General features: G+C 43.8%; 1 protein-coding gene across 1 annotated transcript in view; it reads left to right on the top strand.

Annotated features, from left to right (window-relative positions):
- CRKL (CRK like proto-oncogene, adaptor protein) overlaps window positions 1–22,612 on the top strand; it is a 36,285-nt gene that overhangs the window by 5,522 nt on the left and 8,151 nt on the right. The window contains exon 2 of the mRNA XM_004442369.3: window positions 6,262–6,727. Within this exon, the coding sequence (XP_004442426.1) occupies window positions 6,262–6,727 (466 nt within the window). The remainder of the gene's footprint in view (window positions 1–6,261; window positions 6,728–22,612) is intronic.

Below are 22,612 nucleotides of genomic sequence, written 5' to 3'. Positions count from 1 at the left end.
TTTTTTGTGGGGAAGATCAGCCCTGAGCTAACGTCCATGTTAATCCTCCTGTTTTTGCTGAGGAAGACCAGCTCTGAGCTAACATCTATTGCCAGTCCTCCTTTTTTTCCCTAAAGCCCCAGTAGATAGTTGTATGTCATAGTTGCCCATCCTTCTAGTGCTGTATGTGGGACGCGGCCGCAGCATGGCCGGACAAGCGGTGCGTTGGTGCGCGCCCGAGATCCTAACCCGGGCAGCCAGTAGCGCTCGCACTTAACCGCCGGCCCTGCCTTTCTTATCAGTAATTTAAATGATCTAAATTCGATTCAAGTGAGATACAAGAACATTGTCATGCTGGAAATGGAAGCTTGCCCAGTTAAGAGTTGTGTTCCCATGGCATATAAAGTACTCGTAGCCATTTGATTTGTGACTTTTCTTGTTTAAGACTCAAATTCAGAATTTTTTACCTAAGAAAGAAATTTCATTTTGATCTGAACAATTGGACTAGATTATTTCCAAGATTCCTTCAGACTAAAATATTTTAGTTATTTCTGATAAGTAAAAGGGGGCAATGCTTATTAGTGGGAGTTCAGATTATCCTAGAGTGTGAGCTAAGATCATAACAATTAAGGTGGGGCCGCCAGGCATGTGGCAACTAGTCTGGAATGATGGCTAAGAGCACGAGTGGAGCAGTAGTGAGATGAAGAGGCTTGGACGGCAAACCAGGCAGCACACAGGATTTCCTTGTCTGTATAACAGAATTAAACCAGGTTTAGGGAATTGGAGTCCCGAAGCGTTTGTGTTTTCAGAAGGAAAAAAGAATAGAAATAGGAATGGAAAATGCTTCCCTGTGTCTTTGGCATTTTAATTTTATTAGCAGGAATTTTAATATATTGAGGCCTATTCTATACCAAAGCCCAATTTGGGAGTAAACCATGGTTCTAGACTTTGAGGAGCTCAGTATATTGAACAAATTAAAATAGAATACCATAGGAGCTTAAAAGAAAGGCTGATCAACTAAGAGATCAGAGAAGGCTTGAAAGAGGAGGTGCTCTTTCAACTGATTCTTGAAGGATGAGAACAAGTATATGAGGTAGAAGAGGTGGTGGCAGTGCCTGTTGAGAAAGGCACAGAGTTGTAATTACTGTGAGTGATGGGCAGCAGCTAATGTAATTTAATGCTAAACTGTAAAGGGCCTGCTGTGCTTTGTAAATGAGTTTAACAATGGGAGCTATCTAAAGTTTTTAAGAAGAGTATCATCATGGTCAGTTTTACTCTTTTAGAAACTACTCTGGTGTGGGACTGGGTAGGGAGAGAGTCTGGAGTGTGGGACTCATTAAGGGCTGTTACAGGAGAAGGGATTGTGAGAAGCTGAACTAAGATCAAATGTGTTGGGAATATAAAGTGGAAACTGAGTCTTGCACTCTACTTGCAATTGCATGTAGAAGGTGAGGGAAGAGGTATGACTTGAGGGATGATTGAATGGTGGTGCCTTTAACTGAGAGAAGAAACGAGAAAGGATCAGTGTGGGGGGGATGATTGTTTTCAACACGGAATCCAGGTGGTGTTTAGCAATCTGATGGGTTGGTTATTGAGAAAAGAGTTGGGGGCTAAATATATAGATTTGGGTGTCTAAGCTTAGATGGAATCCCCAGAATGAGCAGAACAGGAATGAACAGAGGAGCTGTGGAAGGAGTTGGAGAAGCAGCCATGGGCATAGAAGGAGGAGAGCCGTATGAATGCCCAGAGATGGAAGGAAGAGGTCCTCAGTGTTCATTGCCACTGAGTGGTGAAGAAGGTTTACCTTACCTAAAAGCATTTTCACTAGAGAGGTATTTAGTCAGTCTTCTTGGAATCGGTTCTTTTACCATCTGTTTTGTTTTCCAACTTTTTATCGTGAAATATTTCATACATATGAGAGAATGTGTGTATACATGTATATAATAAAAAAAAATCTTCAATATCCAGGTACCCCCTTTAAAAACCCAGAACATCACCAGTAGCTTTGAAACTCTGTCCCACCAGAAGTTGATTGTATTGCTTCTTTAGCATGAATAAGGAGATTTTAAGCTTAGAAGGTATTAATGCTCAGATTTAAAGAAAATGTTTTATCTGTGGTTTAGTCATGAAGCTGAGAATGCTTTTGATCAAAAGAGGAGAGAGGTTCATTGTCATTAGCTAAGAAAAGCCAGTAACCAGTTAGTCATCTAGGGTCTCCTCAAAGTGTGCCATGGACCATAGGCACAAGAGGGAGAAGCATGGGTCTAGTGTGTTTGAAAGGGCTTGGAAAACTCTTAGTATGTAAACTTTAAAAGGGAAATTGATGGGTGCTGTTTACAGTCTTGAACAAGGAACAAACTGTGAAATGATTGAGAAATAATGAATTGTTCCAACTTATGTTTCATATTTCTTTGCGCCATGGGGCCTGATAGAAAGGGCAAGTATATCTGACCTCCTGTCATCATGGTTTCCTCCCTACAGTGGAACTAATGTAATTTGCAGCGGATTTTGATAAATACATGAATTTGAGAACATGAGGTGGACATGAATTTATGTCAGGGATGTGGCTGGGAGATTGATTTTATGTCAAATTTAGGGGTATATGTGCATGTACTGAATTAGAAAGTGAACTACACGATCACTGTAGCAGTATAGTGGTGGGGAAAGTATAAGCTGTCTTCCATCTTTATCAGATTTGTACACACACCCCTCACCAGGGAAGTGTTGAAAGTTGAAAAGTGCTGTCTGCCTCCTTTAACCCAGTAATCTTGACCAGGAATCAGCAGACTTTCAGTCAAGGGCCAGATAATAAATATTGTAAGCTTTGTGGGCCATACAGTCTCTGTCACAACTACTCAGTTATGTCCTTATAGCACAAAAGCAGTCGTAGATAATACATAAGTGAATGGGCTTGGCTGTTTTCTATTAAAACTTGATTACAAAACCATGTGGTAGGCCATATGGCCCACAGGCTGTAGTTTGTGAAACCTTAGGCCAGACTCACAGGTGGTTTTTTGTTTTTTCTTTTTCCCTTTTTTTGTTTGAGGAAGATTAGCCTTGAGCTAACATCTGTGCCAGTCTTCCTCTACTGTATATGTGGGTCGCCGCCACAGTGGTGGCTGATGAGTGGTACAGGTCTGCGCCCGGGGTCCAAACCCGTGAACCCAGGCTGCCAAAGCGGAACACGCCAAACTACGCCATGGGGCCGGCCCCACACAGGTTAATTTTTGTTGAGTGTGCTGGAGCTAAGAATGGTTATTACATTTTTAAAGGGTTGTGTAAAAAAAAAGAAAAATATACGACAAAGGCCATACGTAGCCCGCAAAGGTTCAAACATGTACCAACCCTTTAAGTTTGCCGACCTCTGGGGAGCCTCACCAGCAAAGCTCCTGATCTCTGCTTGTAGGAACCAGCTCTGTGCCCCATGAGCTGTGGGTAAGCTGGGGAAGGGAGCGTTTGAACCTTGGGGCCTCTAGTCTTTTTCTGATGCAGAACCTAAATATAAAAGCCTGTCTTCCACAAAATCTTTCAGCTTCAAAGGGGGCTAGTCTTCATGTTTTTGTGCATCACCTCCTTGCCTGTTCTCCTGACCCTTAGCAGAACTCACGCCTTCCTTGGAGTGCTCCTTGATGCCATCACCTTCTGTCATGACACACGTTGATTCCACTTTGTGCTCTCATTTGCCTTCCAATCTCTGCTTCTACTAAATTGACAGTCTTTTGAGAACAGGAACTTGGTTTTAATTCATCGTTTGTCCCCCAAGTTCTTGGTACATAGTAGGGCCAGTGCCTACCTGGGTAAATGGATTATTAGTTTTAATCCCCACTGAAGCTATAGTGGTGTCCTCACGGTCTGTGTTGTAGAACTGCTTTTAACTTTTTTTTTTGTGAGGAAGATCAGCCCTGGGCTAACATCCGTGGCCATTTTCCTCCACTTTATATGGGATGCTGCCACAGCATGGCTTGCCAAGTGGTGCGTCGGTGTGCACCCGGGACCTGAACTGTCGAACCCCGGGCTGCCGCAGCGGAGCACGCGCACTTAACCACCTGCGCCACCGGGCCAGCCCTCTAACTGCTTTTAACTTTTAACTATACAAACAGTAAAATACCCTTGGATGGGGTATGAGATAGAACCAGTTGTGCTCTTAGTAAAGTGTCTGAGATTTGTGTACTACTACCCAAACTTCACAGAATCTCTGTGGCCCTTGTGATAGGAACAAGGGTGTACTTTAAAGGGGGCGGGGAGCTAATTGGATGCTCGGTGCTGGGCAGGAACTGTTGTGAATGTTTCACAGATGTTATGACATTAATTCTCACACACCTGAAAGATGCAGGGTTTATCCCTGAGGCTGACTAGTTTAGAGGTTATGAGCGAGGACTCTAGAACCATACTGCCTGAGTGCAAATCTAACCCCTGCTTTGGCCTCCTCATCTGTAAAATGGGGATAATAACAGCATCTACTTCACAGGATTACTGTGAGGATTAAGTAATGTCTGCAAACAGTGTCTGGCACAGGTCATAAGTGTCAGCTCTTCATTACTGTTGCTCCCTACTACTCCTGCTGTCTCTTTTTTAGATATACTCATTGCCCCTTAGTTATCAGGTTGTTGATATATAAGGCCTTTGAGGTTTTAAATCAAGCTCCAAGCTCCATGGTATTCTGACTCTTGTGAAGCTAGTCATTTACATTGACAAGATGTAAGTTTTGCCAAATTATGAAGACTGCCTTTTGTAAAGTAGTGTGGCAGTATGTATCAAGGGCCATGAAAATATTCCTGTTCTTTATTCTGAGAATCCAGGCGCTACAAAAAATCTAACACAGGGAAAATATACTCAAAAGAATTTGTGACAATGATGATTAAATAGGGAGAAGGAAAAACTATATATCCAGGAACACAGGGATGCTTCATTGCAGCAGGCTCGCAGAATGAAATGTTATGTGGCCGTAAAAGTGATTGTGAGGAAGACCAGTTATGTGGGGAGACACTTGTGGTGTGATATTAGGCAGAAAAACTGCCACAGGCATGCACAAGACTCGCAAAGCTATAAACTGGGCTGGTGGGAGGGGAGAAGAAGGGAAGGAGAATTGTAGTTACGTTAGGGTGGGAACTATGGGATTGTTTTCTCTCCTGTTTTCCTTTTTTTCTGAGTGTTGTAATATGGTGACGCTTTTTATAAAGGAAACTTTTTTATTTAATTAAAATGCTTCAACATAGGAGAGCATGTTGGTACATGAAATAACTTTTTGATCATTTATTAGGGGAAAGAAAGAAAGAGAATGGCCATGAGCTAATTGAAGGTAAAACAAATTGGAAACCCTAATCAGTGGGAAAGCATATCCTAGCTTACTCCCTCGGGCTGTTCTAGACCCAGACTCTGGTGATGGTCCTGCAGGCAAAGTCACATCCTAAAGAGTTGCAGGCTCTTTGGTTGAAGCCCAAGGTTTGTTACTTGGGTGTAGATTCTGTGCTTTAGAAAAGTTGGGGTGGGGGGAAAGCTTATGGTAAAATAGTTTTTTCCAAAACTTGGTGTATTTGCTACTTTTCAGAACATTTCTTAGGTGAAGAGAGACTGCACTTCTTTTGCAGAAGGGGTATTCAGGTGAGGTGCTGCTGGAGAGCAGGGACTGTGCTTTTATAACTGACTCTGGGAGCACATCCTACAGCATACGAGGCAAATACGCGTGAATCTCTGAGCACAACAGAGGGGTGTAGTGGTGTCTATGGACTGATGCTTAGATGAACGCTCTTGCCTGTGAGTTTTGCAGTGAAGACTTTCACATGTTTTCATTTTGGTGGTCAGATGTGATTCCTGTACAAGATGCAATATGGGTTTTATTTTTAACTTGGTAAGTGTATAAACACTTTTCTGGTTTTTGTATTTTAAGGGACACAGACAGAGGCCTTTGTCATCTCTCTGGGTGAGCAGGGAAGTGTGCAGGATGCATGCCATAGATTAGGACTGGGAGAAAGAGTGTGTGGTGGAAGGCAGCTACTGAAGTTACTGGAGATTTTAAAAATAAATTCAGACCGAGTATCTCTGTTTGTAAACAAAGAGTTCCTGTAAAAGAGATATGGGGCGTGTGTGTGTATACACTCGACATGTGATTTTAGAAGGCATATTCAGGATATTAACTTCTGTTGCAATGCAAACAACAGAAAGTAAAACAGTGTGACAGAACTTCTTAGAATATAGAGAGGGAAATAATTCATTATATAGGAGAATGGTTTGAAACACTGGTATAGAGTAAGATTTTTCTCTTAATTTTCTTTCTCTCTTAAGGTATCCGAGCCTGCCAGTGGGGTCTGTATCAGCACCCAACCTGCCTACGGCAGAAGAAAATCTGGAGTATGTACGGACTCTCTATGATTTTCCTGGGAATGATGCCGAAGACCTGCCCTTTAAGAAGGGTGAGATCCTGGTGATAATAGAGAAGCCTGAAGAACAGTGGTGGAGTGCCCGGAACAAGGATGGTCGGGTTGGGATGATTCCTGTCCCTTATGTTGAAAAGCTTGTGAGATCCTCACCACACGGAAAGCATGGAAATAGGAATTCCAACAGTTATGGGATCCCAGAACCTGCTCATGCGTATGCTCAACCTCAGACCACAACTCCTCTACCTGCAGTTTCCGGTACTCCTGGGGCAGCGATCAACCCTTTGCCATCCACACAGAATGGACCTGTCTTTGCAAAAGCAATCCAGAAAAGAGTACCCTGTGCTTACGACAAGACTGCCTTGGCATTAGAGGTAAAATCTACTAAGGCTAGTTTTTCAGGTCCTTTGACATTCAGTTTTCATTTTTAGTTTTAATTTCGTTTCTGCAGAGTAATAACTGCTCATTTAAAGTTATATTCATGGGAATAAGAGAATTGAGTGATTTTTGGAAGATCCACTGTGAGTGTTCCACATGATTCTTTTGTCCTTTCCTATTCCTTTTTTCTCCCAAGTTTTCAACCTGCCTGCTCTCTTCTGCTCCCAAAGCCTCCTAGAGTTAGTCTCACAGTAGTTGGTTTTCTTTCCAATAAGGAAAGATGATGGTTAAGCAAGACCCATGACCTAGAAACAAACTCAGCATACAGACACAGAGCCACTTGTATAGCTCCATATTTCTAACATTGTGATCAGTTGAGGAGAAATATAAGTAAGTGTCTTAGAATTTCTCTTCAGCTAGGCAGAGGAATAATTGTAAAATATCTCAGACTTTACTTACTAGAGATGTTGTAAGTTATAGTAGCATGAAATAGAACTTGAACATTTTAATTGCCAAGTCATGTTCTTCTAACTAAACATAAACTGCCTTTAAAAGAAGACTCTTGCAAAGCTTAGCATATTACTGTGGCTTGCCAAAATACAAAGGAGTCCTGAAGACCAGTGTTGAAGAGCCTGTTTGGAGGGGTGAAACTGTATTGCAGAAAGTAAAAGTTTGGTGAGATATCCGATAAGCCCACAGTGACCATTTCTGAGCACAAACCCCGTGGTGTGCCTGGGGAGAGAAAGGACAGAAGGATCTGAAAAATAAGATTTTAAAAATTTATGTTTTTAGAACAGTCCCATATATTTTTGTGTTGTTATTTTTTACTGAGGTGGTGCTTAGATATTCTATCAGAACATAGGATTTGGCTTGAGATTCCCATCTCATTTATTGATAACTTGTGAACCATAAACTACAATGTTAAGTAAATATGATTGTAATATGATTACAGTTGAATACTCTTAGTATTATCAAATTGCATATATGTTAGAGAAACTGAGATTGTTAGTGATTGTTCTCTGTGTATTCGCCCCAAGGTCAAAGTAGGGCAGGTTTAGGAGACAACCCAGCTGCATGGCAGAAGGATGAAGCCTGTTGCTTCAGAAAAGCAAAACTTAACCCACAAAACAGCCTGCCAGCAGATAAAAGATAGCTGTAATTTTTGTGTGTTTTTCCATTGTTTATCCTCAGTTTTCTCTGGACCAGGAGTAATATCGGAGTGAACTACACCTGAGTTTGTTTCAGAGTCCGTGATTACTCCCCCCTTTCATGTTGGCTGTAAGGAAAGAGTGAGCATCTGAGGCTTGTGGTAGGGATCAGGGTCTGGGTAGAACCCAGGTGCTTTTATACTTCCCAGTGGCAGAACAGGAAAGAAACCAGAGGAAGCTGCCTCCACAAGTTGAGTCCTGGCTGATTAGGTCTTCTGGCTTTTTCATTCCCACACAGACCTGCCCCTGCACGGATGCACATCTCTGGCCTAGTCCATACCTCGGTGCCCTAAAATAACTTGGAGTGTTCTGGGCTCTAAATACCTTTCGGTTTGCATAGTGGTTTCAGCCTTTTGAGGCATTTTTACATCATAGGAGTAGGGTGTTAGAATTCATAGTTTGTGTGCCTTGCATGTGTTAGGCAGCTGATTGTTGGCATACCAGCGTGAGAACCTTGGGGGTTGAGGCTCCTAGTCAGAATACCAAGCCCCATAAAGGAAGTCAGGAATTGGGTTCTTATCTGAGCTAGGGTTTAAAGCTTTGCTCCGTTTAGGATGCCTGCCTGTTGACCTTTGGCTCTAAGATGTGTGTTTTAGAAACCCCTGTCTCTCCTGTGTGTTCCTTGGAGTGTGCACAGCGGGGTTGTAGAGAGGAACACCAGGTAGTGTAGAGGAGATCACTTAGAGCTTGGTGAGTGGATATGTAGGTAGGTGCCTTAGACCAGGATGAGGAGAAAGAGCCTGGTTAATGATGTATATTTTAAGATAACCCATATATTTGGCCACTATGCAGCTCTCCTAGTTTCTCAGACCCCAGAGAGAGGTCTCCACACCTGAGCCTCCTCATGACGCTAACCTAGCCATGTAAGCCTCGTCAAAGGCTTGAATTATGTTACCTTCTAAAATTGTTAGAATATGGGGGCCGGCCCCGTGGCGTACCGGTTAAGTGCGCATGCTCCACTGCTGGCGGCCCGGGTTCGGATCTCGGGCGCGCACCGAGGCACCGCTTGTCAGGCCATGCTGTGGCAGCGTCCCATAAAGTGGAGGAAGATGGGCACGGCTGTTAGCTCAGGGCCAGTCTTCCTCAGCAAAACCAGGAGGATTGGCATGCATGTTAGCTCAGGGCCGATCTTCCTCACAAAAAAAAAAAGAAAAGAAAAAAATAAAATTATTGGAATAGTGGTGCCTGTCTGATCTTGTTAAAAACAACTCTCTTGGGACTACTGCAATTAGGTTACCAGGAAAAGTATAAAAATTAAAGTGAGATAGATGAGACAAGTAGGACAAAATGTGCCAGTAATTGAAGCTTCGTTATTGCCCTTGAGGTAGCATTACAGAGAACGATGATGGCTTAGGTGAAGCTTATTTCTTGAATTATTTCACAAGTTTTTTTTTTTCCCCATAAAACTTGGTTTTCAAAAGAACATTCCTGCAAGTAAAGAGGTATTTTTTTTTCTTTTTTTTTTTTAAAGATTTTATTTATTTATTTTTTTCCCCCCAAAGCCCCAGTAGATAGTTGTATGTCACAGCTGCACATCCTTCTAGTTGCTGTATGTGGGACGCGGCCTCAGCATAGCCGGAGAAGTGGCGTGTCGGTGCGCGCCCGGGATCCGAACCCGGGCCGCCAGCAGCAGAGCGCAAGCACTTAACCGCTAAGCCACGGGGCCGGCCCTAAAGAGGTATTTTTAAAACAGGTCTGTGTTTAGCCACTCTCCTCTCTTGCTCACCTCTTTTCAAGAAGCAAGTTGATCCTTGGAATTTGGTTTGAAAGGGAACACTTGGTACCTCTGTAAGGTGAATTGTGGTGAGTGTCCCCACTCCTTGAAAACAGCAGAGCTCTCCCATGCCCTTGGTGTAGTAGGGCTGGAAGGGCTCCTGGGAAGCAGGTCACACCCTACAAGAAAGTTGAGGGAAGTGATCTGGCCCTTTCCAGAAGTAGATCATTGGTCAGAAGAGAATGTTTGGAGCTAGGCTGCTACTTGTTACACAATCCCTGTAGTCAAATTTGCATGTTCTGACACAGCGGAGAAGCAAGAGGGTTAGGGAAAGAACATGGACCTGCATTCAAGTCCTGGCTTTTCCTGGTGTGATCCTGGGCAAGTTACTTAAATTCTCTGAGCCTAAAAGGTACCCGGCTCTGCGAGATGTGAATTCATTAATCATCCATTCATGCAACCAACCTGGGAGGGGTGCCTTGTAGCGTCCTGCTACCAAAGAGTTTACCAACTAGTGAAAACAGAGACAGAAACCAGCAGTGTGGGAAGTGCTCTGATAACACAGAGTAGGAGGGAGAGTGGGGATCGGGGTAGGAGATGGGAGTTTGGGTGGATATTGGTCTGGGAAGGCTTCCTGGAGGAGGTGACCCTTGAATTAGAGTTTTGAAGGATGAATGGAAGTAAGTTGGGTGCGGGGCCGGCCCGGTGGCGCAAGCGGTTAAGTGAGCGTGCTCCGCTGCTGTGGCCTGGGGTTCGCCGGTTCGGATCCCGGGTGCGCACCAATGCACTGCTTGTCAAGCCATGCTGTGGCAGCGTGCCATATAAAGTAGAGGAATATGGGCACAGATGTTAGCTCAGGGCCAGTCTTCCTCAGAAAAAAGAGGAGGATTGGCATCAGAGGTTAGCTCAGGGCTGATCTTCCTCACAAAAAAAAAAAAAAGAAAGTTAGCTGGGTGAAGTAGGGGAAGGCATTCCTGGCAGTGAGAAGAGCTTGTGTGAACAAGATTAACACCACTGAGTAGCTGCAGATTGGTAGGAGCTCAGGGTATGTTGGGCAGAGGGCAAAAGTGGCAAGAGACAAAGCAGGGGAAGTGGGCTGTTACTGTATCACCAAAGGGCTAGGCTGAGGAGATTAACAATTTTCTTGTGTTGCCCTCGTTGAGGCATGAAATAGCCAATTTCTCACAATTGTTGGAGGTTCTGAAGTTTGCCGGCAATTTACCTTTTTATTGATTGATTTTTTTGTGTGTGTGAGGAAGATTAGCCCTGAGCTAACATCTGTCGCCAGTCCTCTTTTTGTCGAGGGACACTGGTCCTGGGCTAACATCCATACCCATCTTCCTCCACTTTATATGGGATGCCACCACGGCATGGCTTGACAAGCAGTGCATCAGTGCACACCCGGGATCCGAAGCCTGGGCTGCTGCAGCGGAGCACACAAACTTAACCACTGTGCCACCGGGCCAGACCCTATTGATTGATTTTTAAATAATTTAGAGCAAATGCTTGAGTCTCCCTATAATAATGTCATTTTCACATACTTGTATTCCAGTATACTTAACTGACTAGAAAAGAAAGGGAAGAAATTTCTTAGCATCTTCAGAATTGTACTTAACTCTGGATATACACACCCATGAGTATTTGCTGTCTGAAAATTTGTATCCACGTGTGTAAGTAGAGCTTAAGTGGAGCATTCCCCTGTGGTATGGGTTAAGAAAACAGTCGGTGACATAAGGTAGGGGTCTGTGGTAGTCGAAGTCAGTGGAACAGACTGTGTAGGAAGAATAACAATTTCTTAGGCTGCAAATGATGTGTAAAGTGATTCAGGATGGATTTCCCCCCCCCCCAAAGCCCCAGTAGATAGTTGTATGTCATAGCTGCACATCCTTCTAGTTGCTGTATGTGGGACGCGGCCTCAGCATGGCCGGAGAAGCGGTGCGTCAGTGCGCGCCTGGGATCCGAACCCGGGCCGCCAGCAGTGGAGCGCACGCACTTAACTGCTAAGCCACGGGGCCAGCCCTGGAATTTTTTTTTTTAAAAGCTTTTTTTTTTATTATTATTTTTTATTTTTTCCCCCAAAGCCCCAGTAGATAGTTGTATGTCATAGTTACACATCCTTCTAGTTGCTGTATGTGGGGCGTGGCCTCAGCATGGCTGGAGAAGCAGTACGTCAGTGCACGCCCGGGATCCGAACCCGGGCCGCCAGTAGCAGTGTGCACGCACTTAACCGCTAACCCACGGGGCCAGCCCCAGGATGGAATTGATATTAATCAAGGAGAAAGGCAAGTTGTAATGATACTTAGATCATTTAGTCTAACCATCTTCCTAATGCTTTTAGCTTTTTATAGCATCTAAATCCATTGGCCTTCTGGTCTCAACTTGACACCTCCAAAAACACTCTTTCAGCAAAGGTTTATTGAGTGCTTATTATGTGGCTGGCATTGTTCAGGAGTTTGGAATCCAGCAGTGAACAAAACAAAGGTCTCTGTCTTTGTGGAACTTCTGGAACGTATAGTCTCATGAAATGGTTCCTTCCCTATTGGATGACTCAGGTAGTTAAGTTTCTTGGGGCTGGCCCTTGGCCTAGTGGTTAAGTTTGGTGCACTCTGCTTCAGTGGCCCGAGGTTTGGTTCCCAGGTGCTGACCTAGACCACTTGCGGCAGCCATGCTGTGGCAGCAACCCACATACAAAATAGAGGAAGATTGGCACAGGTGTTAGCTCAGGGCAGATCTTCCTCAAGCAAAAAGAGGAAGATGGGCAACAGATGTTAGCTCAGGGCAAATCTTTCTCAGCAAAAGAATAAAATAAAATACTAAAAAAAAAAAGTTCCTTGCGTTCTAGCCCTCCACCAGAGATAAACAAATTACTACAATCCCCCTTCCTGTATTTGCCTAGCCGAATGTTTAGACTTCAGTGTGTTGCCCTATAGTTGTCCCTCTCGAGGTTCTTTTTTTTTTGGTTGTATACCATCTGTACACTTGTGAATCTTTTAAAATCCTAATTATGTCATGTAGCATATTGGTTACCCCCCTCAGTTTCATGGTAACTGCAAATTTCATAAAAGCATGATCCAGATCTTTGTACTATAGTCCTCCTCTGCAGCCTGTCCTGATTTATGTTTCATATCTAAAAAAAGACAGTGAGTTTGGTCTAGCATGACTTGTTCTTCTTTGAGCCCATGTTACCTTCCAGATACCCCATTTCCCATTCTAAATCCTCATAAACCATCTGTTTGCTAATTGCATCCAGAATTTTGTCCAGGTTTGATTTCAAACTAACCTTTTACATTTTATAGAATTTACCATTGTCCCTGTTTTAATGAAAACCAAGAGACTTGACCCTTTATAGGTCCACCAGTGTCCTGTGATGTAATTGTCCATGGCAGGTGACCAGTGTTGGACGCTTATTCCTGCTTGCCAGTATGTTTGGTCAGTACTTAGATATCTGTCCTTACTGGCATAGGGCATCCTTTCATCTTTGGTCCATGTTCTTTTTGTGACTGAATTCAGAGTTCTTTGTGTGAGCTCACCAGCATTCTCAAGATAACTTGCTCTTCCCTCTCATTGGGGTCATCTGTGATTGTGTTGTTCAAATTTCTTCTTGAATTGTCTTTTCCCCATTTTGAAACCCCTAGTCGTTGGATTACTTGTGGTCTCGGAATCTTTTGAATTGCCCTTCCTAGGGCTAGTGGTACCACTTCCTTCGTTTACTGGCCTGGAATTCTCAGATTTCTACTCAACCAGTTGGTTTTGCTTCATTCTTTAGAATTAACTTCACATTAGCGTTTCTTCATCACTGCTTCTACTTACTGAGATGAAGTTGTCTGCACAGCAAATCTAGGTTTCAGTAGTACTGGTTGTATTTTTTAACCTCTTGGGGATCATCTGTGAGTTCCTCTGGCTGGGTGATGTGTAGTTTATACCCACAGTGATGTCAGGTCTGTACATGTTCATCATCAAGCATCTGACTCAGCTCTGGAGATCTGTACAAAATCATAGCCTCCTAACCAACAGGACCACTCTGTCTCCCCTCCTGTCATATTCCAGCAGTGATTCCCCATCTCACCAAGGCTTGTCAGAGATGCCTACAAGCTCTCATTCATTTTCTTAGTAAGAATCTCAGGGCTTTTCATCAGAACTGACAGGCTCCTCCTCCATGCACATTGATGTTGTGTCGGTTGTCCTTAACAGCATCTAGTTTTAGGAATTTGATTTATTCTACTTCTGTACTGAAAGTGCTTTTTTCCTTTCCTTTATCACAGACCCTTATCAAAAGAGTAGGAATCTTTAGAAAGTCCTTTAGAATTTTAGGAAGTTCTTGTACTTTTAATAACATTTTTTTCCTTCTAGCATATCATATTCTTATTGGGTTGTGAATTAGAGACGATCGTTCTTTAAAAAGTTTTTGTTCCTCTTCCATAATATGTAAATTGGGTGAGAATACCATGAAATTGAGGCCCTAGTGTGGTTCAGGCAAGGCCTGTCCCAGCCTGGTCATTATGCTGACATCAGTTTTCTGTATGTAGTAATAGCTGTTGAGTAAGAAGAACGATCAGCTAGGGGCTTCACAGAGAGTATTTTAGTTAATCCTTATGGCTGCCCTGTGGGGTGGGTGCCACCAGTCCCATTTTATGCACAAACTTGAGGTTCGTGTAATTTGCTGACAGTCTCACATATGGTATGTGGCAAAGTAGAACTCGTTTTTTTAAACAGCTTTATCGAGATATAATTCACATATCATACAGTTTATCCATTTAAAGTGTACAATTCAGTGGTCTTTGATATGTTAACATTATTCATTTTTTAAAAATTGTGAAATATGTATAACAGAATTCGCCATTTTTAAGTGTATAATTCAGTAGCATTAATTTACATTCACAATGTTGTGCAACCATCACCATTCTGTATTTACAAAACTTTTTTCATCACCCCAAACAGAAACTCGGTAACCATTAAGCAATAACTGCCCATTCCCCCTCTCCTTAGGCCCTGGTAACCTCTAATCTACCTTCTCTCTATATATGATTTTGCCTGTTGTATACCTCATGTAAATGGAATCATACAATATTTGTCCTTTGGGTATGGCTTATTTCACTTAGCATAATGTTTTAAGGTTCATCCATGTTGCAGCATACATCTTCATTTTTTTTTTTCTGAGGATCATTTGCCCTGGGTTAACATCTGTTGCCAGTCTTCCTCTACTTTGTACTGGGTCGCCGCTGCAGCATGGCCGCTGACGAGTGGTGTAAGGTCCGCACCCAGGAACCAAGCCCTCAAATCCGGGCCGCCGAAGCAGAGCACGCTGAGTTTAACCACTAGGCCACGGGTCTGGCCCCTCTTCATTCTTTTTATAGCCAAATATTCCATTGTATGGCTCTACCACATTTTGTTTATCCATTCATTAGGTGATGGACATTAGAGTTATTTCCACCTTTTGGTTATTGAGAATAGTGTTGTTATGAACATTTGTGTACAAGTTTTTGTTCGAATACCTGTTTTCAATTTATTTGGGTATATGCCTAACAGTAGAATTGCTGGGTCATATGGTAACTCTGTGTTTAACTTTTGGAGGACAGCCAAGCTGTTTTCCGCCCTGGTTGCACAATTTCACAATCCCACCAGCAGCAATGTGCAAGGGTTATGGTTCTCCACATCCTCACCAACACTTGCTATTTTCCTTTTTATTATAGCCATCCTACTGGCTGTGAAGTGGCATCTCATTGTGGTTTTGATTTGCATTTCCATAATTTTACTAATGGTGTTGAGCATCCTTTGATGTGCTTCTTGGTCATTTTTAATCTTCGTTGGGAAAATGTCTGTTCAAGTCCTTTGCTCATTTTTAAGTTGGGTTGTTTGTTGTTGAGTTTTAGGAGTTCTTTATATACTCTGGATATTAAAATCTTATCAGATTTATGCTTTCTAAATATTTTTTCCCGGGCCGGCCCCGTGGCTTAGCAGTTAAGTGCACGCGCTCCACTGCTGGCGGCCCAGGTTCGGATCCCGGGTGCGCACCCTCGCACCGCTTCTCTGGCCATGCTGAGGCTGTGTCCCACATATAGCAACTAGAAGGATGTGCAGCTGTGACATACAACTATCTACTGGGGCTTTGGGGGAAAAAATAAATAAATAAATAAAATCATAAAAAAATAAATATTTTTCCCCATTCTGTTGGTTGTCTTTTCACTTTCTTGATAGTGTACTTTGATGCACATTCTTTTTGTTTGTTTGTTTGTTTTGAGGAAGATCGGCCCTGAGCTAACATCTGCCAATTCTCCTCTTTTTTGCTGAGGAAGAGTGGCCCTGGGCTAACATCCATGCCCATCTTCCTCTACTTTATATGGGACACTGCCACAGCATGGCTTGACAAGCGGTGCGTCAGTGTGCACCCGGGTTCCGAAGCGGTGAAGCCCAGGCCGCCGCAGCGGAGCGCGCACTTAACCACTTGCGCCACCGGGCCGGCCCCATGATGCACATTCTTAATTTTGATGAATTCCAACTTACCTATTTTTTCTTTCACCGCTTGTGGTTTTGATGTGATATCTGAGAATCCAGTGCCAAATTCAAGATCCTGAAGATTTACCCCTATGTTTTCTTCTGAGAGTTTTATAGTTTTAGCTCTTATATTTAGGTCGTTTATCCATTTTGAGTTAATTTTTGTATATCGTTTGATGTAGGGGTCCAAATCCTTTCTTTTGCAGGTGGGAAATCCAGTTGTACCAGCACCGTTTATTGAAGAGATTATTCTTTCCCCATTAGATGGACTTGGCACCCTTGTCAAAAATCAGTTGGCCAGAGATTATGGGTTTATTTCTGAACTCTCAGTTCTATTCCATTGGTCTGTATGTCTGCCTGTATGCCATTACCACACTGTTTTGATTACTGTGGCTTTGTGTAGTCATTTTGAAGTCAGGAAGTATGAATCTTCCAACTTTGTTCTTCTTTTTCAAGATTGTTTTGGGGGCCAGTCCAGTGGCATAGTGGTTAAGTTCATGCACTCTGCTTTTGGTGGCCTGGGGTTCACAGGTTTGGATCCCGGATGTACGCACTGCTCCTCAAGCCATGCTGTGGCAGCATCCCACATACAAAATAGAGGAAAATTGGCACAGATATTAGCTCAGGGACAATTTTCCTCACAAAACATAAAAAAGATTGTTTTGGCTATTCAGGGTGCCTTGCAATTCCGTATGAATTTGAGGATCAGCTTTTCCATTTCTGCAAAAAAACATGGCTATTAGAATTTTGATAGGGATTGCATTGAATTTGTAGATCACTTTGGGTAGTATTGACATCATGATAATATTAAGTCTTCTTATCCATGAACACAGCATGTCTTTCCATTTATTTAAGTCTTCTTTAATTTCTTTTAGCAATGTTTTGTAATTTTTGGTGTACAGGTTTTTCACCTTGGTTAAATTTATTCCCAGTTGGAATTTTATTCATTTAGATACTATTGTAAAGGGCACTGCACTCTTAATTGTTCATTACTGGTGTATAGAAACACAATTGATATTTGTATGTTGACCTTGTACCCTGCGACTTTGCTGAATTTTATTAACTCTAATAGTTTTCTTGTGGAATCTTGGATTTTTCTATATATAGGATCATGTCATCTGCAAATGGAGATAGTTTTACTTCTTCCTTTCCATGGCCCATATTCTCTTGCATCACAGCATACTGGCCTGTGATACTGCTAACCTCTGGCCCATCCTATAATAAAATCCCTATGTTTTCACAAGAAGGGTTAACCCGGGGGCTGGCCCTGTGGCTTAGCAGTTAAGTGCGCGCGCTCCGCTACTGGTGGCCTGGGTTCGGATCCCGGGCTTGCACCGATGCACCGCTTCTCTGGCCATGCTGAGGCCGCGTCCCACATACAGCAACTAGAAGGATGTGAAACTATGACATACAACTATCTACTGGGGCTTTCGGGGGGATGGGGGAAGGAGGAGGATTGGCAATAGATGTTAGCTCAGGACTGATCTTCCTCATACAAAAAAAAAAAAAAGTTAACCCGTAAGCAGCCCTCTTGAGCCAAGTTACTGCCTTGAAGGATAATGGGAATTTTAAAGAAGAGACCAAGTCTTTAATATTAAAAATCGGTAAATAGCATCTGATTGTAGGTGAGAGTACATGAGACTACTTGACTGCTACTCGAGACACACGGATGAGGAGGGTCCTGGCCCTCTGAAGCCTCTCCAGCCCCAGTAGCTTTGATTCAGGTACAGTTGCACAGAGAACACAAGGACAGGTGTTAAAACAGGTGAAGGACCCAGGCATCTCCACGAAGATGGGGCTGTTTGTCTGTGTTGTTCTCTGTTGTATCCTTCCAGGGCCTGGCACGTAGGTAATCAGCATTTGTTCAAAAATAAATGAATGAAAGCCACAAATAGTAGGATGAAGAGTGCCTGGTGATTGTAGCACGTGGGTTTCTGTTTTGTTTTATCTTTTTTGGGTTACGGACCCCTTTGAGAATCTGGTGAAAGCTGTGGAGTCTTTTTCCAGAAAAACAACATACATTAATGCATTTACATACAGTTCTGCATGTCAGGATGTTCTTTGATATCTGAGACCCATTTATGTCACCCAAGCTAAAACTTCTCGTTCCCATGTAACACCTTGTGCTCCTAATCTTATTTTTATGTAACCTGAGAGTGTGCAGTCTCAAAATATCAGTATGGGGAATGGAGACTGATGGGGGAAGCAAAAGGCTGCTGTGACAACCAGTGCATGGACCCTCCAGGGCTTTGACTGCTCTTTGAATCAAGCGCCAGAAGTCAGGCAGTAGAGTTATTTCCAGAGCCCTTCTGTTCACACTCTGGATGAGTAGAGCTGTGGGAAACTATTGCCTGCATCAGGAAGTGCCCTCTTGCCATTTAACTCGTGCCTTCTCTTTGCATGGTCCTAGACACAAAGAATGGGGTTGACTAGTGTCCTGCCAGTGTGTTAATGAGTTACTGTGTTAGTTAGAGTTATGTGTTAATGTGTGCACTCCCCAATTGCTAAGTGCAGCCAGGCACAAAGACTGGCAGTTCTAATAATGATAAGGATTGTCATAGGGTGAGGGTTGCTAAAGGTGGTGCATAAGATATGTGTCTCCTCTTGATCTATTGATAGGGTCAGCCACATCTTCTAGGCTTAGAGTGCTCCTTGAACAGAGTTGATACCCAGCCACTTCAAGATTGATCTGCTCTCCAAAGTGAGTGCTTCTTTGCGCTCAGTCCTTCTACTGTGATGGGCACTATACCAGAACTGGGAGTGATGAGAGGAGCAGCAAGATGGCTGCGAAGCTACCAACAGTTTTAGGATGTGAGCCCAAGCGCTGTTCGCTAGGGCCATGGAAGAAGCTGATCCACAGCCAGGCCTGTAACCATGGGTAGCAGGCAGCATAACATAGCCAGGGCATCCCTTCTGTGTTGGTGTTCTAGGCCCCAGAGAAAGGGCCTTGGACTAAGGTAGAAAACAGCATGACGAATGATGTGCTATCTTTTGACTTGTGAGAGCTCCTGCAAGGCCAGAAGGAGGCATTAATGGTCAAGTGGCCATCAGAAGTCTCCCAGCCATTCTGTCTTCCTAGGCTGCACCTTGACCTATCTCTGCTGGTCAAGGTTCCCTCAGTCGAAGCAATAGCTCCTTGCTACTGTGCTCTGCAGCATTGACTCAATACTGTTTTTCTGTCACTTGCTGCTTTTTTTTTCCCACTGTTTTTATTATCTAACAAGCATTCATTGAGCATCTACCACTTCTGGACAGTGGATCATTTATTACCTATCCCACAGTGAAGGCAGAGATTCCTTGAGGACAGAAACTGAGCTGCTCATTTTCCATGCAATAGATATGCAGTAAATCTTACTAAATTGATTAGGTAGAATCCTGTGGAAAGTACCCTGTAAAGACCGTCAGAATCACAAGTTAATTGGAAGGCATGAGGTTTGAATGTTCTTGGCAGTTTTCAGTACTTGGCTCCCCTTCTTCTCTGTCTTCCCGTTGTCTTCTTCAGCTGCTTGGTATCCATCATAGTAATTTATTAGACTCTCAGTTTTCAGGCCTGCCCTTCATTTCCTCTCATTCTAATATGGCATCCTTCCCATCCCATCAGTTTTGAGAGGACGCTTGTTTTGTTTTGTTTGTTTGTTTTTTGTGAGGAAGACCAGCCCTGAGCTAACATCCGATGCCAATCCTCCTCTTTTTGCTGAGGAAGATTGGCCCTGGGCTAACATCCGTGCCCATCTTTCTCTAGTTTATATGGGACACCGCCACATCGTGGCTCGACAAGCGGTACGTCGGTGCGCGCCCGGGATCCGAACCTGTGAACCCCAGGCCGCTGAAGCAGAGCGCGTGCACTTAACCGCTGCGCCACTGGGCTGGCCCCGGAGAGGGCCCTTGTTACTCACAAGGTTGAAAACCCACTTTAATATAGTACTTCTCTGTTCTGATTCCAATTCTTCCCAGAGTGCTCCCAGAGGGCAGTGACCAGCCAGGGCATGAGCGTGGGGCTGGAGGCTGGGTTCTATTCAGGAATCTCTACTCTGATAAAAGCTACTGTTTGCTTAGCTGGGTGTTCTGGTTAACAGTTCTCATGTAGTACTTCCTTTAATTATCGCAAGAACCTTTCAAAGTCAGAAGGAAACTGCCAGTTTGCCACAGTCATGTAGCCACTAAAAGTGGCAGAACCAGGATGTTAGTCCAGTCCTCCCTTGCTCCAAAGTTCGTAGCATGAACCATGGCACTGTGCCACTGTATACCTGTTTTAAGCAGACAAGAGATTGCTTACGTCCTCTTGTTGTAGATCTTAGATCTTAGTTTTAGGTGAGTCTAATCTTTGAGTTGTGTTTTTATGTATCCTAAGTACACAATATAGAACCTAGGACAGTGCTCTGAGCAGAATAAATACCCCATCTACAGTGGCTATCACCTGGAGGTCCTTCCTGCTCTCATTGTCTGCATGTGCAGCTTTATAAGGGGGCTTGGGTTGTCCTTAGGGTTTATTTGACTTTGATCAGGATTGCTTATGTTTCTTTAACTGTGAAAGAAGAGCAGAGGTCCAAGATTTCTTAGGACCAGCTTGGCAATTAATAGCCTGGAACGTGATTTTTAACATCTTAAGATGTGCAGTTGTATAACTGCATTTCCAGCATATTGGGTCCTTGGATCTGTCATATAGTCCATATCTGGGAAAGAGCTTGGCAAGTTTGAGAAATTGCAAGGAAGCCAGTGTGGTGGGAGAGGAGAGGGGCAGAGGCATGAAAAGAGGTCAGAGATGGGAATAGTTGGGAGCCAGATCAGGCAGAGCCTTGACGATGGGAGTTTGGATGTTGCTGTTATGCAGGGAAAAGGTGTTGGGGGTTTAAAAGGCAGAGCAGTGACCCAATTCTATTTATGTTTTTAAAAGGTCTGTTGGGGCCGGCCTGGTGGCGCAAGCGGTTAAGTGCGCACGCTCCGCTGCGGCGGCCCGGCGTTCGCCGGTTCAGATGCCGGGTCGCACCGAGGCACCACTTGTCAAGCCATGCTGTGGTGGCGTCCCATATAAAGTAGAGGAAGATGAGCATGGATGTTAGCCCAGGGCCAGTCTTCCTCAGCAAAAAAGAGGAGAATTGGCAGATGTTAGCTCAGGGCCAATCTTCCTCACAAAAAATAAAAATAAAAAAAAATAAAAGGTCTGTTTTCCACAGAGAACAGATAAGTGGTTACCAGAGGGGGAGGGGATTGGAGGTGGGCATAAGGGGTAAAGGGGTACTATATATATGGTGACTGACAATAATGTACAATTGAAATTTCACAGTGTTATAAACTATTATGACTGCACTAAAAAAAAAAGTTTGGGGGAAAAAGTCTGTCTTCTACTGTCCTTAGGCCCTTGTGCCCGTCACTTCTGTCCTTCAGAACCTTGCTCCTCTGCTTGGCCATCAATCTTCAGCATATGGGGACATCAGCCTATAGTTTTCTCTTTTCCTTTATTCTGCAGGCTTCTTGTAAATTCTGAAAGTAATTTATAAGAGGCCTGTGACTTGGGGTAGAAAATGAACAAAGCAAGTTTTCTCCGAAAGAAAGGGCTAGATGTTGGTGGTGTGTGTGTTGGGTTTGGGGAGGTGGCTGAGGAGGAGCAGAGAATGGAGCCTGCTTGGATGAGTTGCCAGAATCCTGGAGGACAAGGCACCTGACCTCCTGACCTCGGAGAGTCTTGCTTTCCACAAATGCCAAATGGGAAGTACCCACCTAGCAGGGTTATTTTACAGAATCCCACAAAAAAGAGTATTGGGGAGGGGGACAGTCTCCCACTTCAAGTGCCGTAGAGCATCAGAGGTAAAGAACTGGACTCGGGCCATCCCGCGTTCAGTGTGGTGGGTAGGGTCTGGCTGTAGGAGAGGAGGGTAGGGTGATTGGGAGTTGGGCTGATTGGGCTGGGGTGGTACAGATGATGGAAGGTGGCTCAGGGCAGGATGGCTGGGCTGGTAGAGCCAGGTAGTGAGAGGCTGGGGAGAACCTGAGGAGTGGGGGCATTAGCAGGAGGTGGGAGCACATTCCTAGCCCCCAGGCTGGAGGGATGAGCTCAGCCAAGGTGTGGGAGAGGGCTGCCTGGGGCCAGGTTTTCAGGAAGGTGAGACTGTTTTCTTTCATATTTATCAAACATCGACTAAGGCCGACTAAAATTACAAGCCTTAGGCAAAATGTATGCTCTCTGGGCATCAGGAGTCAAGTTGAAGATAGAGAAGGCATAGCTAAAAAGACAAAATTCCTAAAGTGTTTTTTGTAGGACATCAAATGAGTGGGGCAAACAAAAACTTCAGTTTTGGGAGAAGCCTTTAATCCCAACGTCTGCCAACAGCACCCATCAGCCCGAAACTGCATAGTTCGTTTCTTTTTAGTCTTAGCTCATTCTTGCCTTAGTCTTTTTTCTTTTAACATCTTGTCAGGGTTGGATCTGGCTCTGAGTACCAGCCTGCCTACAGACTGCCCTGGCCAGA

This window comes from Ceratotherium simum, chromosome 35 (genome assembly GCF_057802395.1).
Source record: "Ceratotherium simum simum isolate JZ-2026a chromosome 35, ASM5780239v1, whole genome shotgun sequence".
In the NCBI taxonomy this organism is placed as follows: Eukaryota; Metazoa; Chordata; class Mammalia; order Perissodactyla; family Rhinocerotidae; genus Ceratotherium; species Ceratotherium simum.
This window is presented reverse-complemented; position numbering and strand designations above follow the sequence as displayed.